Source organism: Homalodisca vitripennis, chromosome X, assembly GCF_021130785.1.
Source record: "Homalodisca vitripennis isolate AUS2020 chromosome X, UT_GWSS_2.1, whole genome shotgun sequence".
Lineage (NCBI taxonomy): Eukaryota > Metazoa > Arthropoda > Insecta > Hemiptera > Cicadellidae > Homalodisca > Homalodisca vitripennis.
The window spans coordinates 117548526-117567466 of NC_060215.1; the positions used below are offsets into that span (position 1 = coordinate 117548526).

The 18941-nt window shown below is 30.8% G+C and overlaps 1 protein-coding gene across 2 annotated transcripts in view; it reads right to left on the reverse strand.

The window, feature by feature from the left end:
- Positions 1-18941, reverse strand: part of LOC124369825 (sorting nexin-4-like) — a 72561-nt gene that overhangs the window by 43536 nt on the left and 10084 nt on the right. For both annotated transcript variants that reach the window (XM_046827949.1, XM_046827951.1), the window contains exons 2-5: positions 16259-16365; positions 14233-14449; positions 3523-3628; positions 1178-1287 (exon numbers count right to left, since the gene is read on the reverse strand). In XM_046827949.1, the coding sequence (XP_046683905.1) occupies positions 1178-1287; positions 3523-3628; positions 14233-14449; positions 16259-16365 (540 nt within the window). The remainder of the gene's footprint in view (positions 1-1177; positions 1288-3522; positions 3629-14232; positions 14450-16258; positions 16366-18941) is intronic.

Genomic DNA, 18941 nt, shown 5'->3' on the forward strand with positions numbered 1-18941 from the left:
AAGATTTCCATACTTGAAAAAGACCGTAAAATAAACTGAATTAAGTACCATGCATCCAACAAGTCAAGTTTTAGAGGTTTACATCTGCTTAGTTTTCCATCGATTTAAATTGACCAAACACTCATTAGGATCAAGAAAACATAGGAAATTTCAGTTCATTTTCCAATATACATAATTATTCCACCAGACACAAAGCCCTTTTATATATCCCCTGCACAAAACGAGCCTTTGAAAATTTCCTGAATATTGAGATGTCAGATCAGGGAATTTTTTTATGAGAAATTGATGTAACTATATAGTACTTGAACCCTGCCATATTTAACATATTAATTTTTTGAATTTTTAACTCTCAAATTACTGATAATTTTCTCCATGATGGTATGCACTTTACAGTCATTATTAAAGATTTAATACCTGTTCCATACTACTGAAAGTTCAACTTATATGTGACATATATATCATTGTTTATAGAAAATGTCAGGGATTACTAGTATCCGTCTATCTGTGTAATAGTTCTTCATAGAAAGATCCTAGTGACTTGACATAGGTTCCTCTTGGTTCAAGGAAGGAAACTTTTGTTGGTTTTAGCGTCAAAACGTCAAAGGACAGTAAAGTTCCAGTCAGTTATATCCGAAGTTACATTAGTCAGGACATGCAACCACCATTGGTCACCAAATATGCCAAAAACAATGAAAAAACAAATATCAAATTCATTTAAGGGAGGGGAGATTCTTTATAAAATACTTGTTTTGAAACCAAAATGCCCAAAAGTACTCCAATAACCCTCAGTACACGATAAATTCTCTTTTTATACCATACAAGATTTAGGTTATTGCTGGCCACTTAAGATTAATTTATTTACTTAGTACATCAAATGCCTCAAAACATTAATAGTAGTTATTGATGACGTGTGATTCATGTTAATTAGAGCTGACTTAAAATTCTGCTGAAAACTTACAATTTATTATAAATTCTCTAAACAAAAAAATATAACCATTTTATAAAGAGCAAAATTTATAAATAATTATTGGGTCTAATTCTTTTAGAATGTGGGATCAAACAGGAACACTATTGGCTAGGACAAGTTTGGCCATTTTCATTCCACACACACAATCTGAGTACATTAGATTTAATTTTTTTTTAATCTCCTTTGACAGCACATTTATGTAGGACTTACATGCAATCCAGTTGCGTAGGACTTGATATCATCAAATCTTGGATCAGCAGACTTGAGTCTGACACCGATGCTGAGTGCCCGAAGTTTAGTTTCTGCATGTTGCAGGTACCCTGACAAACAATTAACAACAAAGCTTTAGCAATCAGTTTCTTTTCAAGTATTGTCAGCATCTGATGAAATAATAAAGAATTGCCAGTATATAGTTACAAATATATCTATCTGTTCAATCATTCTGCGAGTTTAACATAACTGTTAGTGATTTCACACAGAAACACGTGTAATCCATTGTGAAAGCACAGCATAAAATCTCCAAGAGCTGAAATTATCCTCTTCCCATTGACTTAAGTATATGTTAATTATACTAATTAACTATACTATGATAAGTTTTCATTGTTATATGAAAATACATGATGAATTAATTGCACCCATGCCAAGTAACAACCGGTTTTAACATTACTAGGTTTTTTCACATGATTTTAGACAAGGGTTGCTGGTAAAAAAAAAAAAAAAATACAAATGAGGACATTAGGCACAACCACTCCAAGGACAAACAGTCTTATTAATACAAGGGTTTTCTAGAAACTAACATATTTTGGAATAGCTCGGAAGTGGACAGGGCTAGAGACCAGTAAGTACGAGTACAGACTAATGATTTCTGTAGGGTTCCACCCATCGCAGCTTTATTAGGAACATTATTGGAAAACTTCAACTTAGTGCCAAGATCTCGATAAACATTCCTATAGTCAGTGGTGGGGACTTAAAACTTTCATCTCCATCTCGTACCACAGACACAGGCCAGGAATTAAATTATCCCCAATATTTTATCAAAGCCTTTCCCTTAACCCCTTGCTATTGAGAGGCCACTAATGTGATTAAACCTTATCTCTCCCTCAGTTCAGATGGAGTCTCAAGTGGTTGTCCTCTCAGCTAGTTAGGCCACGCATAGTGTTTTGCGTCACCACTCAGCACTTGCATAACCATTAACATAATTTTTATTCAGACTTAAATAACAGAATTTGACCTTCGGCTCTTTAAATGACAGATTTAAATGAAATTCTTAAATAATTTACAAAGCTTATTAACTTCAGGGTTGAAACTTTATCGACTGGTTATTTATTATTTGCTTTTAAGTGGACCAAGTAATATATACTATATATATATAATTAAGTTACAAGTTGATCTGTTTAAAAAGTAATTTTATTTACAGAATAAAAATACAATCAGTCTCAACTAGGTCTCTAGTATCAACAGAATATACACTTGTTTCCATATTTTCAGCTTCGTCTCCACAAAACTCACTAGTATTTTAATAAGTAGGTTGGATACCCTATAGCAGTTATAGTGACACCGAGAGTCATAAAAATTTATTTCTGAAAGATACTTCCTATGGCATGTGCTGCAAATAGTGAAAATTTAGTTACTTATTTGGTCAAGATATTGTAGCACTTTTCAGCTACAACTGGATAAATAATGAATTATATAACTGCACAATATATTGGGCCACACATAGTAGACTGACGAGCTGAATGGCAAAACAGCAAGGGGTCTCTAGATGTAGTCCGCCAAGCTGAGGAACAGGACATGCTCATAAATCAAAGACCTGACTGACCGGAGACAGAGAACAACCGTGGCCACCGTTGTGGCCAGGCAATATGAGAAACCACAATCATATGAATTTAATACCGATCCCAAAGGTTCAATAATGTCTATTATAATATGATAGAACTGTGCCATTTCTTAGATATGTACATTCATAAGTAGTCTTATTTAAATTAACATCAGTATTTGTATTCCAACAATATTTTGACCCATAAGACAGTATTAGTCAGTGATGAACCAACTTTTTATATGTTGTTTTAAAAACATTCATTGAAGTATAACCTTTAATATGGTGACAATGTGGTACTATTGGTCTATTTCTGAAATTCGCTTAAACTGCTATAAATATTTTCTACCACACCCATATCACAAAAGTGAAAAATTTGAACATTTATAGAAGACTGATTTCTTTCTTAGTCAGAATTTCACAGCTGATGGAATTCAAGAATTCATTTTTTTATTACTAATAATGCAGGTTGAGTATAACACTTAAACCAAGAGTTTCTTCCTGATGGCAAGATTTACAAATCTTATTTCATCAAACCACCCAAAACGATAAACATGAAATAAACCATAAAAATGTTTAAGTCAATCTGAAAATTCCATAATCTAATTTCACTGCCTCAAATTTCCCAAACCAAGCCACCAAGATAAAAGCATTCATCACAAGTGACACAATTCATCATATCAAAACTGAAGTAAATCGATAAAAGTATAAATTGAATTGAAGAACAGCTCCAAATTACCTGTCTTTTTGACAGTCTCCTTCCACCCTTCTTCTTGCTGGAGAAAACCAAGAAATATTTGATCTTTTGATAGGATGGGATGTGCAGCAATACGGTGTAGGAAATTCTGAAATTAAATAAATCAATCAGTTGCCTGTTCTTCAGCTATGCTCTGTTAGGCACTGTGCAACTTCATAATTTGAGCAGGTAGATAATTCCTTAGATCTATTCATTTCAATAATAAAATGACATTATTCCATCTATTAAACTTTATTTAATTCATTAAGAAAAGCTATCCAAATTAATTAAATTAATCCATTTAATTTTTAAAATGAATTTGGGCTATTTACTATGTATAGTAGATTTACCAATTTGAGTAATTTTAAATTCTCTTTACTGGGTAGAATATGAAAAAATGTTAAATGTTACATTTCACTTCACGCTTCTATAAATTAAAACCTATATAATGCAGAAAACTTAAGAAATAGCTAATTAAAAAATGTTATTGAAACAAGCTACTGACAGGTGAAGCAATGAAACACAGATTGAACTCCTTGTTGACAGTTGATCCAGTCTAATGAATCGAATAGTTTGTGAACAATATCAAAGGTAGTGAACTTAACTAAAGAAGAAAACATAATCACAATGTATACTTTTACAATATAGGTAATCGTATCATTTCAACATTTTTTGCACGATTCTCTGTGTTCACTTGATGTTCAGAAATAAAGCATTATTCTATTCTATTATATATTTATACATTTTAGAATAATATTTACTGTATGAGAAAGGTATGTACAAATACAAAACTAATACACTATGCAGAAAATGTCCATAAGTGGAACAACTACTGCTGTTAAGCAATACTATTTTGTTTCCACAGCTGTTAATTAGCATAACTCAATTTCTGAAAGAAGAGATGTAAATTGTTTTCTAAATTCATTAGATTTATTTTTATAATGTATGTAAAAAAACAGTCATGTAAAAAATTAAGTACATGTCAGTAAAATAATATAGTGGTACAAAAATTAAACTCAGCAAATTTTAACATAGATACTGGTATAATAAGCTCAGAAACACAGCCTTTCCTTAATTTGTTATGATCATTTAATCTATACTGCTTGGATCAAAAACAAACTGGGGAAGATGCAGTATTCGATAATATTGTTCAAATATTAGCAAAGACAACACTAAATGTCAGGTTATTGAGCCATATTTTTTCAGATTATCCTTTAGTCCTGAAAATCCATTTAGTATATGTTAAAATATTAGGGGGGCTTGACTCCTACAACAGTTTTGAATCTCAAAGACATGTTAGCTTTAAGAGATTGGAGGCAATTGTATTCTATGTCTGATGGTGAAGAATCTGGCTAGTATTTTATTTATATTTTCACAAATTCTTTTAAAGAATGCTGTAAAATTAGACAGGTTAAGGTAAAAAAAGTCTAACAGGCCAAAAATCAAATGGTTTACCAGAACTGAAAAAGATGAAGGAACTTATAATTTTATTTTATGACAAATACAAAAATCATAAGGGTACATTAGATTAAAGTAAATACAAAAAGCATACATTAAAGCAAACAGACATTACAAAAAAAATTGTTTTAGAAAATAAATACGCTGACAAACCATCATTGCCAATGTTTCTAATAAATTTAAAACATTATTAAAAATGAATATAATAATTTATTGCAATGGCTGTAACAAATCTATTCAAGGTATTGTTATTGATTCCAATACATTTAATGAATATTTTGTTGATTTAGTAAGTTAGATTTAAGTAGTTATAATAAAAGTATACCTGAGGTTATTAATTATGTAAAAGAATATGTTGTAAACTATTTTGAGGGCGAAGAGCATTTTAACTAGAAAAAAAATTAGATAAGCCGATATTTTAAAAATTGTACAGAGTCTCAGGTCATCTCGTAGTGAGGATTACTATGGTTTTTTAAACTTTGTTGTTAAAGAAATTATTGGAATAATTTTATATCCTTAAATTCTCTTTTTAATAAGATATTAAAGCAAAGGGTATATCCTTTGTCTTTTAAACTAGCTAAAGTGGCTACAATATTTTAAAAAAAGGACAAAAACATAATCCATCTAGCTACCAACCAATACCTCTGGTTCCAATTTTTAGTAAGGTATTAGAGTGTTAAGCAACATTTAATTTTTTTCTTAAATAATCAGTTTTGGCAACAAACAGTTCGGTTTCATGCAGGGCCGCAATACAGTAAAGGAGTATAACAAATTATTCTGGATGTTGAAAACAAATTAATATCCTCTGCTATTCTAGTTGAATTGAAAAAAGAATTTGATTGTATCTCACACAATTGATTAATAAAAAACTGCTTGTATATGGAATAAGAGATAAAGAGCTTGATTTACTCGTATTTCCAGCTTATCTAGAAGATAGGAAACAAATGGTAGTCCAGGGCTAAGAAAAATCAACTTTTAAAGATGTAAATATAGGGAGTTCCACAAATATCAGTCCTTGGACCATTTTTATAAAAATAGTCCAACATTTAATATACCATGCTCATCATTTTTATAAGCTGATGACTCCCCTTCAGCTTGCTGGGTGCGAATTATGTATTATTTGAATTTGGACATGAGGTTTCTAAATTTCATGTTCACAGCTCTATACGTTCTCGAGAATTGTGTGGGTCATAATGCTTTACTAACGCTCAGCAATAAGTGCTAAAATGATCCATAGATTTCATAGAAAAAGAATCTCGAGACCAAATCTAATAGAACAAAATGTAGTAGTATAACAAAGTAAAAGAATAATTTATGCTATTAAATTTACTAGAATTTACTAAAGTTTTGAATTTGAGGTGTATTTATGGGACGACAAATAAAGATACAAGGAAATACCAAATGACCTTTTTTAAAGATCACTTAATCTTCAATAATGATAATGCATTAGATTTGTGTTCCAACCACTAGATCGATCAAAACTGGCCTTTGAACACAAATAAACATGGAAAATTGCCAATAATTAACTGAAGTGTTTGACTTTAAACGTGTTTTGTTGCTTAACTGCTTGATATACGACAAAATAACTGGACTTTTTTGTACAAAATTTAAAACTCTAGAATGATCCTGCTCTCAGATTTTGGCTAAGTCCTCTGGTTTGCCCGATACAAAGGTTGTGAGAAAAGTCTGCACCGGTCAGACATTGTGAACTTTTTAGGGTAATTTAAATGAAGAAATTGCCAGCTTTTAGGTGTTTTCTAGTGGTTATTAGAAGTACAATAGGATTGCGCTGAATGCAAAATTTCTAGCATTCCAGGAAGTACGTTAAACTCTGTATACTGAGTACCACAGTGGGTTAGAACAAGCTGTTTTATTATCTAAAGAATACTTCATCTAAGACAATACTTTTTTTAGTAAAATAAGTTGATCCGGTGATAAGCTGATAATTACAATTGAAATTATCTGTCTATACCAGGAATTTCTCGGGGAGGGGGTTAAAAAGAGCATGTGGTTCTTTTCTGGTGAGAGTTGTGTCTGTGCTATGAGAATAGACAGTAATCTTTATCACCATAATAAGTTAGATGGATTAATTTACGCAAGAGATTATTTGGATATACTAGGAATTTCCTGGGGAAGGGGGATCAATATTCCGAGGGCTTAAAATAAAATGTGGTCCTTTACTGAGGAAAGTTGTGTCTGTGCTATGAGAATAAATGTACCGTAATGTAGAAAAATAAGTTGATCAGGGGGTTTAACTAAATCATGAGATAATCTTTTCATATCAGTGAGATTCCAATGGAGGAGGGTTTTATTGTAACCGGGGGTTAAAAGTAGAAGGGGTTACTTGCTAGAGGGTTTGTTGTCTGGTTAACATTAAATATTGAGCGAGCAACATGTTCTAAAGATATCCTACAATAAACCACTATTTGGTGAAATTAATTAAAAACACGCTGTCTCTATCTACTATTAACGCTCATCCAACTCCAGGGGGGATGTCAACCCTCATTGAACTATATCTTGTTAACGTGGAAATAAAGTAATATGTTAAAGTTTTATATTCATAGTTTAATTTGTTCTCTAAATATCGCAGGCCAGTGATCCTCAGTCAAATTTCATGGAGGTAGGTACACATACCTTATCTTAACTACATCTTTTAGCATAGTAACAAAGTGTTGTGCAAAATTTCAAGTCCACAGCTCATTTCATTCTCAAGATATCCTACAGAAATGAATAAGAATAAGAATACATTATCAATTGTTTACATAGTAATACAAGTTCAATCGGGATCAGGATCGAATAGCATAAATTGTAGTGGTAGAAGTATTTTAAATGTCTAAAACTAGCAATATGCGACCAAGGATTTTGTAATTGAGAGCAATTTTCAAGCTTAAGTAAGAATACCCGACAAAAAGCCACTTAAGGACCTTTTTTGTATATCACATCATTGTCTAGTTATCAAATATTTTAGATTTAAGCTAAGACCAACGGTTCGATCTCTATCGTGCCCAGAAATAAATTTATCACGTAAAATTACTAAAGGATTATATTTATACGCGTTTTGAGAGTAAACCAATGAAAATAGAGCAAAGAGTGACTAAATCTTTCTTGTAGATCATGTAATTTCTTAATTCCTGTTGACAATTTGTTTTGAGGTACGATCGGTTTGGCCGCTATCGAACCCGGAAACTAAATTCTCACTTGAAAATTTCAAACATTTTGTACATAATCGTGTTTTACAGCCAAAACAATGGGAATAGAGCAAAGTGTCATTGGACCTTTTTTGTAGTCCACATCATTCTCGACTAGGAATTTTGTATCAGGTACAAGCTAGCTCTAACAGTTCGCCCACTATCATGTATCAAAGAAAGAGCTGCAAGGATGAAAAAGTGCAAAAATTCACAAATTTCTGGATGAGTTTAAAAGTAAAAATTTCCAGTTTTTGACTTTTCCCGGTGGTTACACGAATAAAGCTACGTGTGTGCACAATTTCGTGTTTCCAGTACTTCTAGAAGTTGGTTAGAATTTGTATACCCTATCAGTCAGTCAGTTACATATGCGGCTGTATGTATTGTAGATGTATACTATACTTTCATGCTGGAATAAAAGTTTGGATACACTGGTTGAGGATGAAATTCAAGCCGTAGAAAAAGCACTAGAATTGTTTGAAGCAAACAACCTTATTGTATAGTAATAAAACAGAAACAATAATTTTCTACTTGATGCACTATATTTATACAGATGTAAAACCTTTCAAACTGTTGAGAATACACCAGAATAGTAGACTGAGCTGGGATTAACACATTTAGGAGTTATGTAAAAGAAAATATCTATAGTAACATATATTTTACATAAGCTTAGGTTTTCTTTGACTGTGAATATGGTAATTACTATTTACTGTGCATTTTTCTACTCTCATCTGAGATATGGAATTACACTATGGCTATCAGCTGTGGTTATGAAAAAGATTTTACATAGCAAAAGAGAGCTCTAGGAACAATAAAAAATGTTTCAGAAAGAGAGACATGTAAGATTTTTTTTTAGAGAATTACAAATAATTACTCTCTCGGGTTTATAAATTTATTGCGGTTTAGTTGATATTAAACAAAATCTATCAACATACAAGATTAGGCAAGTGGTACAAAGGCATAATATTACTAGCTGTTTCCCGTGGCTTCGCACGCTTTTCGTAAGTTTTGCCCGCGTATGAGCATTTCTGGTTGAAGTAAATTATATTTCCAACCCCGATGTAGATTTTACCTTGATGTCACGATCAAGAAAATATGTCAAAAATGTATTGTACATGCATAATGTATTTTATTACAAAGTGGTCTACCACTCAACCTTTAAGTTCAACCAAAAATTTAGTTTAGACAATTATACATCATAACTTAGCGCCTTCAAATAGTGTTTCACTGTTTAATATACGTATCTATCTCGTAATTGCAGGTTATAATGTGCAGGCGCTTTGAAAACTTTTCTTCATTTTATTCGTTTATATTCACGACATAAGCGAATAATTCAGATAATAACTATCCTATCTTCTAAGTTAGACTAAATTACGGATACATGTGAAATTTGATTGAAATTGGTTCAGTCGTTTTGGAGTTTATTGGCAACATACATCGTGACTCAAGATTTTTATATATATAAGATAAAGAAACATATAATAGAAATATTACCAGTAAAACTGGAAAAAAAAACTAGATATAGTCATTTCATTATGAAAGTAAAGACATTCAATAATCTACCACAAGAAAAATGGAAAATTCTACAGGAATGGCTTGAGGATGAAGACTTTTACTCTGTAAAAAGTTTTTGGCCTGTGATACTAGTACCTTAAGATTTTAAATTAGTGTAATACCTGTTTATTTAGTGGTTATTGTTTTTTATAATACTTTATTTACTAACTTTTTTTCTTGTTTTTATTGTTGTCACATCTTAGTGTTGTTTTAAGTTTTTGTTGTTGTTAAGCCTTTATATTTTAGAATGATGTAATGGTTAATTTGAAGAGATATATATGAAATGCATTTTTTAATATTGATTGTATGTTATTTCCTATATCGATTTAACACACTAAGAGAGCATTTATTTCATAATAGGTTAAGGTATTCCTTACTGTAAAAGAAGACTTGGTCGATTACATGATTCGTGTTTAAAGACAATAAACTTTCTGAGACAAATATGGACCATCTGATCGACCAATGTAAATGGATGGACACGTCTACAGCCAACTATTTACAACAATGTTAAATTGCTGATGCGTCAGCAAGGAACCTTTCCGTTAGCATGATTGCTAATGACGCATCATCAATAAACCACTGGAGGGATAGTTTTCATAAAAACTGTTTTCGTATAAAATTTATAGGGGTACTAAACATTTTATTGTTTAAGATCAAATCTTATGGATAATAACAAAACTCGGATGAATGCTGGATACAAGACACGATTCATTGAGTTTTTGGAGTTGTAGACTAATATTATAACATTGCTGGGCAGTAATAGAGATACTTCTTAATGCTTTTTTAAGTATCTCCTCAAAAATGTATATGAACAAATATCAGAATTTTTTCAAACTTTTTGATATTTTTAAATTTTATTTATAAAGCTAATTACTGATCTTTAGAAAATGTATTAAGTTTTTTATAATTAACCATATAGAACGTTTTTAAATTTTCAAACACTGTATTATTTTAAAAACATGTTCACTTTTTTTGCTATTGGATTTTAAACAAACACAGTTTTTTCAGTAATGCAATACAATGTTCTGGTAAAATATGTTCAATAGTAAACTTACTAAAAACTACTGATTAAATTAGGTGTTTTAAATTTAGATGTTTTAAATTTAAATTAGGATTAAATCATTAAAAAATGATTAAATTAGGTGAGATGATTAAAGGCTTAATAGGTCATACATTTGAAAAGTGTGAGAGTTATTTTAACTTACAGAAAATGCTTATGAAACAAATCCTTTGCAAAATAAAATAGATAACCTAAGAAAAACTATAATATACTGTATATGTAGCAATTATTTCAATTGGTAATCAAATTGTTTTTAGTAACAGTATAACTTATAATGAAATCATAATTATTTTTAAATGTGTTGAATTGATTATTTGTACTACATAAAAAATAATACACATTTCATTTTTAGATTACAATTTTGAAAATATAGACACGTCTTATCTGTCTGTTTATTACATAAGTGTTTGTTTCCAATAATTTTATTTAAATTCCTAAACTTACAAGTTGAAAAATATAATGATTGTTGACAAAATTATCTTGTGGTTATAGAGGGCTGGAAATGGATGAAAAATGGTAATTTCTTTAAAATTGAATGAAGGGTTCAGGTATCATATGACATAGAAGTCAAACAGATTACAAATACATGATGGATATTTTAAAAATGGATCATTGCTATGTCATTAAATCAAATTTAAAGGTCAGTTTTAGAACGTACTTATGATCTAATTTCTAGATGACAATTTGACAAATTTCTACAATTTCTTCATAAAACTACCTTTATTAAAATAAGTTGTAATAGGTATTAAATTGAAATAAGCTTTTATACTTTCCTAAAAAAAGAGCTCTCACCTTCCTAATGATATTTCAAATGTACTTAAACAATAAATTACACTATTTCCTAGTATTAATGCTTCAGTTCCCCTTTCCATAGCACTTTAGTTCACTTATTATACCAAACACTTGTTTTAAATAAATGTCCTGCTTAACTTAAAATTTCTATTTTTTAGTAAAGAATTACTTTTAAAACTAGACTAATCTATATAATTAAAAAATCATCTCATTTCACTGAGTTGTTCTAAATAGCGCTAGATATATAAACAAATCTGAAATTTGGATTCAATACAAAATCATAATTATCTATTGTTATCTTATAACACAGCCAATTAATCTGATAACATTGTATTAATGAACAGTAATGTCTGTATGTTGTCAAATCTTTATTGTAATTGAAAACTGTTTTTATCAAGAACCATTGTCATATCTGAGTAATGGTTTGCTTTAGATAACTATCCAAATAATCCTATCTGTTGCAACACATCAAACACTACTAATACAGAACACCTCCAAAGAAAACGGTCTATTATTTAGTTATTTGAAAAAATTTTCAAACTGACTGAAATTGCTAAATCAAAACTCAGTATTAAGTACTATTAAATTGAGCCCAAATGTCTAATATAGGTATACACTTATTACATTGATAGAAAACTTATAACACTGTTAAAAGTTTTTAGAATTATAAATTACAATATTTTATATAACTTAAGTGAAACTATTACATAAACTAATATTATTTTTATTTTGTAAAATCTAAGAAATGAATAGAATTTTTTCAGTGGTGATTTATACAGTCATGGTTTATAAAAGTTACGGAAATGTAATAACAGGTTGTAATAATGCCAGTTTCATTTGTCAAAAATGTTTGAAAAGTTTTAGTTGCAGATTATCCACTACACGTTTTGAGACAAGTGTTTTATCACCCAATGACTATAGCAGTTTATCTATCATGTAAGTATTTTACATGACCATATTATAATTTTCACATGATTGTTTAATGTATGACTAATTTGAGATTGCATTGCACTGTGCGGTGTTGTTTCACTGCCCTATGCCCTAGTTTGAAACTTAATTAATAAATCTATAGATCAAAAGGATTCTAATCATTGTGGTAGGATACTTTGTTTTCTCTAGTAGAGTTCACTTCTGGCTGGTTTATAACTTCCAGATGAACCTTCACTGGGTACAGCAAAACTAATGTATCACTTAAATATAGGCTCGGCACCCACAAATGTTGAGATATTGGAGTGCAAGGGTAGATCAATAGGTCTGGTCTAATGCGAAGGATGACTGTTGGAATTGGTGAAGCTCCCTAAGTTTTAAAGGCAGTTACTAGCCTGGACATAAGGGTGTGCTACCTCTGACCACTTTAACTGGAGAGGATGGTACAAAGCTGGGCCCCCTACTTCCAAGGTGAAATGACTGAGATATAGTGTCAGCTATCCCAACTCATGGATCTGTAAAGGAGGCAGCCCCCTACCCCCAACCTTACCCGTCCTGAATAACCCGTCACTCTAGAAGCAAGCGCAGAGTTCCTTTTAGGATTAAATGCAATTAAATGTTTCTCAGTTTACGCTGCAAAGCAACCAATAAGCAATGCTTAGTCAATAAAACATTCTTAAAGTGTTACATGATCCAACTATTCAAAAAATTTTATGGATGAGTTAACTTAATAAGTTTATTCTCTTAGGACAAGAAGCACTTAGTTTTAAAAGGACTTTTGCGGTAGTTCCAGAGTGACAGGAAATTTTGGATGGGTAAGGCTGAGGGTAGATGGATGAGTGTTTTTAGTAAAGACCAAAAGTTTTTGATTAAAAGGAGGTTAATCATAATCTACCTTCTTTATCTGTTATATTTTTATGATGAAAGATTTCTTGCAATTGATTTTCCCTAATCAAATTCTTTTGGGTTGAGCTTCATTCTTATATTAATATCCAAATAAGTTTATTTTAACAAAACCAGACTCTGTTTCAAAAAAGTAATTCTAAATCTGTAGGCTAAATGCTTGGGGAATTAAAAATGAATTATGAGCTCAGTACAAAACTCAGAGCATTTTCTTGAGCTTTTATTAATAGGTTTAGCTTGGGTTATTTTTCAAAACCAAAGCTGCTGTTTTATTTAATGAATGTACCTATTGCTGCTGTTTTATTTAATTAATGTAACTATTGCTCTTTCCTATTTTCTTTTACATTGAATCTCATTATTATGCATGTCATTACTCATTTTGCAGAAGTTAACACCTGCTTTACTATGCCATCAGGTGGTTATGGAAACAATGGCATTTACCTGAATTAATTCACAACCACACAAAGATCATCTTTTTATTAGTTTGGCAAATTAATAAATTAATTAATGTTACTAACCCCCACAATGAGTAGACATGTAATAAAAATTTAAATAAACAAATATTGTCACAATTATTTATGAAATAAACTTACAGAAGTTTATATTTCACGATTCAACTACCCACATATAAATAAAGATGCTCAATATATTGAATTGAATAAAACATCAGTTTAATATCATTTCAAATAATAAAATGTACTTATTAATGTAGTCTCTCAATAACTATACTCATAAATTTTGTCTGCACATTTTGTTTTGAATTAAACTGAACGAACTATAGGTCATCCACTTTTGTTCATTTTATTTGCACCTAAAATGAAAATAAAAACCAACCTCTAGTCCGGCTCTTCGACGGTCAACAAAATCGGGATCAAAGGTATCATTAGGAATGTTTTGCCAAGTGTAGAGGGGACGTTTCTCTGGCAGTGGAGGCACAATTGCCCATGGATAGGTCACCTCTAGATATGCTCTCAGTTGTTCGAACTCTGTGTATCTCCTCCACAGAAGACCTAGTGAACGAGTAACTGCTGGCCATTCTTTATTCAGCGTCCTTAAAACAATAACAGATAATACTGAATAATACTCAAATATAATGAACACACTTGTTACACTGCAAAAAATGAAGATGACAAAATAGTTGAAGTGGTGACAGGAAAATGAAAAATCTGTGACAAATAGTAAAGAGATTGCTAAGATCAGTTTAATGCCAGTATATACAATATACAGAAAGCGGATAACAAAGGTTGGTTTGACCATTTTTATATAGTCAAATTCTCATCATAATGTTAAATATGAATGTCTGCACTTCCAAAAAAAATGTCTTCAGTTAATTGATTAAGAGTTGGTCACATTATTCAGGAGAAAACTTATCAGACACACAAAGAACTCAGAATACAGCTAATTATTGTAAATTGGGTTTTAAATTAATCTATATTAATATTCAAGAACATTCAGGATGGTATTCTGTTTGAAGAATAAGATGCATATAATAAGGCTATGTACACAGCCTACAGTGTGCTACAAATGTATGTTGTTCCAATTTGTTGATTTGGTCTGCCTGTTCTTAAACCAAACTTTATATTCTTTACAAAATGCTATTCTTAAAGATTTTCTAGTAAAATCCCACATGCGATTTTAAAATAAAAACGTTTAAAATTATTTGAATGAAACTGAGGAATTGATGTTTACACTACAAGAATAGGTTTTTAAAATTTTTTACCAAATATGGAAACAATATATATTTTGAGAATGCAAACTAGTGTGGCATTTTATTATATAAGAACTAATTTTATGATAAGAATATGTGCACAACTACAAAGCTCTATTACACTTTTGAAATTTTTTTGAAAATTAGCACAATAATACTATACATTAGCTAAAATTGTTGGGCAACAAAATGTACCTATCCTTTGTATTGTTCATTCAGATTTTAACAATGAATAGTCATAAAAAATCCTTGCATACTTTAAAATGTGAAAAAGCTAATATTTTTAACTATACTCAACAAAATTATTTAGACATTAAGATCTATTAAAATATTCCTAATAATATTGTAAATGTTAAAGTGATTTTATTTGTTATGCTTTAACACGTAAACTATTCAACTGATTTTACTGAAATTTGTATGGACATTCATAGCGTCACTGGTAAAGATACAGGCGGAAAGTCTCTCCGGGCTATGCCCCACTTATCTCTAATGTAGTGAGAAATCCCATCTTGGTCTTAAGTTGCATCACAGCAAACAAATATTATTAATTGAAAGAGCCTGTTAAATCTAATCAACTGTTCTGTGTAAACAGTTTTATGGCAGCAATGTCATGTATTTAATTAATTTAACCACTATTTGCAATTTGTTTATTTATAGTGTAAAAGCACAGAGTAAGAAAATGTCCAGATACTAAAATTAAAGTTTTAGTAAAAATATACTTTTAACTGTACATTTTAGAAAATATTAAGTATGCAGTGCTTGGTCAGTACTATAATGCATATATCAAAGACAAAGTTACTATCTAACTTTTACTACAAATTTAAATACTGTAATAATACCCCTCTTAGTAGTTTTTTCACAGAAGTAGGCTTCTCAGACCTGTGTATATATATATATATATATATATATATATATATTTTCTTGACCAGGGAAACAAGGTAAAACTACTATGGCACAAACAATGCTAAGGCCAGAGTAAACTACAATGGGCATTAATATACAGTTTTTGACATATTTTCTCACTCAACATTGAGAAATATAATTCGCTCAAACGAGAAGAGCTCTTACACGTGCAAAGCCTACAAAATTGTGTGTGAAGCCACGGGTAACTACTAGCACTTTCATAATCTAATGTAATAAAGCACGACTTACTTAGTTTCAATCAGGTAGACTGTATAGTATTCTCGAATGTTTAATGCTGAATTTGCTCTTTTTTCAGCTTCTGTGATGTTGATCTCCATATGATCCAATAAACATGGCTGAAAAAGGGCAACATATAACCAAAGATATAACCAATGTCATTAAGTAACCACCTTAACGTAAATGATGAACTGTTTTATTCTTTGAGAAATGATTAGGAAGATAAGGAAGCAAGTACATAAACTTGTTGAGATATTTTATCCTTTAACACCTGAAATGAAAGATATTGAATACAAAATTAATAATACATTGAAAACCACACACGATTATAAATACCATAAAAAGTGATAAATTGCTATCCACCTAAGACATTAAGGGGCAAAAGGGTTGGAAAATCTTGAGACGCAAGAATCAAACTAGGATTATAAGTTACAAAATGATGTTAAAAAAATTATATGGAATGTGAGCACTCTAAACATGTTTGTCAATGTAAAAGTTAGAGTTGGGAAAGAGAAGCTGTTCAGATGCCTATACTACTGATATTTTACACTTACTTAAACTATACTGTAATTGAATAAATATTACCTAGAGAAACATCATATTTAACAATAAATTGATGTTCCTGCACTCCAACACAACCCACTTAACCTGTAAGCTTTAGAGTAGAAAATAATAAAATTATAAATTCACAATAATTTGAATTCAGAATGAAATAGATCTACAATTACAACAGCAAATAACCTTTGGGAGAATGTTATTCAATGATTCAAGGGCCGAGAACATGTGATTAGCATATTTCTTATTCTGTCCAAAGCTTTTTGTGTGCACCATGAGATGTTGTACCTTGTACGTTGTAGTTAAGACATTTAGTCTTCTGCACTTTTGAGTCACTTCTTCAGTCCTCATTTCCCTTAAGTCCTTTCAAACCAAATTAAAACACTTGACAGAGTCCCTCAGAGATCTATTCTTGGGTGTTTTCTAATCAATGTCATTAGACTAAATTCAGTTATCCAGCATTGGATATTAATGCAATATGCTGATGACATGACTCTGTTTTAAAAGTAAATCAACATAAGAATGGAAAATAACTTTGTACATGAAATTGGATTCTATAATTGACTAAAATAAATTTTAAAATTAATCAGTCTAAATTAAATGTCATAAATTTCTGCTTTCATCAGCATTTCTGCCTTTGTGTGTGACCAGCCGTGTTTATGAAAGATGTTCTATGACTAATTTCAAAGAGTTTCTGGGAATGAACGTACATAGGGGATTTACGTGGAAAGAGCATGATAATATGGTTTGGCTAGTCAACTATGCCTATGCATAATCTGACAAAGTTTTGTTCCTCCGGAATTTAAAAAAATATGGCTTAATTCGTTCACATTTTATGTATGGAATAAAACTTTGGGAAGGCTGTATCAGAACAAAATGGAGTGAGTCTTTAGATCCAAATAGGCTATTAGATTCATCACAAAATTCTTTATACAGGGGTTCAAAAAAAGGGTGTCACAAACTTTTGTGGCTGATAGTACTCATCATTTCAAACAAAAATGTCATATAAACATAGTTTGAGATATGCCTTGTTTAGCCGCTAGCCGCCATTTTGTATTATTTATAAAAAAATTGTCATCTTTAAAACTAGTTAAGTTAAAAAAACGAAACTTAGCACATATGTTTGAATAGATAATATTAACGAAATGGCATCTGTTGAAACTTTTCAAAATCAAATGACAAAAGACTCAGAATAGTAATACAACATTTACTAAACACAAACTATTACAATTTACAGAATAATTTCATTACAATTCCAACGATACTTGTTTCAACAAAATCTGTTAATGACTAAGCCAGACGACCATTTCAAAGGTACGCTTGCACAAGTAGGGAACAGCAAACATTTTGTCTTTTGACAGGCATCATCTTTTTTATAAAAGTTATAAAAATTTTACATGATATTGACTATTTTGAAATGTTAATAACAATTCCAACAGTATTTTTTTTTCAACATAATCCTTCAACGCATAAGGAGCACTTTAAGGTGAGCTTACAAAAGCCAGGAGCAACAATCAACTGATACCTCTCAACTGACATGTTTAGCGCTTCTGGCTTTTGCAAGGGTATCTTTAAAGCGGTTGTGCTCGCTTACCCATTGACTGATTTCATTGAAAAAAGTACTAATTTAGTGGCAGTAATGTTCATCAATATTAAACCAGAAGAAGGGACATCTTTCGAACTCACCAACATAGACTGATGTTAATTAACTCCCGGAATGTATACAAAATTATGATAACCAAAATCAATTTAAAACTCATCTCAAATACTTTGGTGCCCAACATGTTCTACTGTGTTCGTGAATTCATTATGAGTCTGCCGAGATATCTGAAAGTACTGGATTGTGTTACTGTCAAGTCTGTATGACAGTATCGGAAAGAATGTAGGAAATGTTAATCTAAATGTGTGTGAAAATCTAGATGAGAAGCCTACCTACTAAATTTGACTATTAGACTATTGTGATACGATGAACATTGTGAATACATAGCAATAAATAGATTATTATCTAGAGTGACCTCCAGATATTATGCGTGTTCATTGTGTTTAAACAGAACACTATCAAATCAATGTTACGCTTAAAGTGAACCATATTCTTATTAAGACGAAATCACGCTGGTTTCCATTTAAAAGTAGTTGAAAT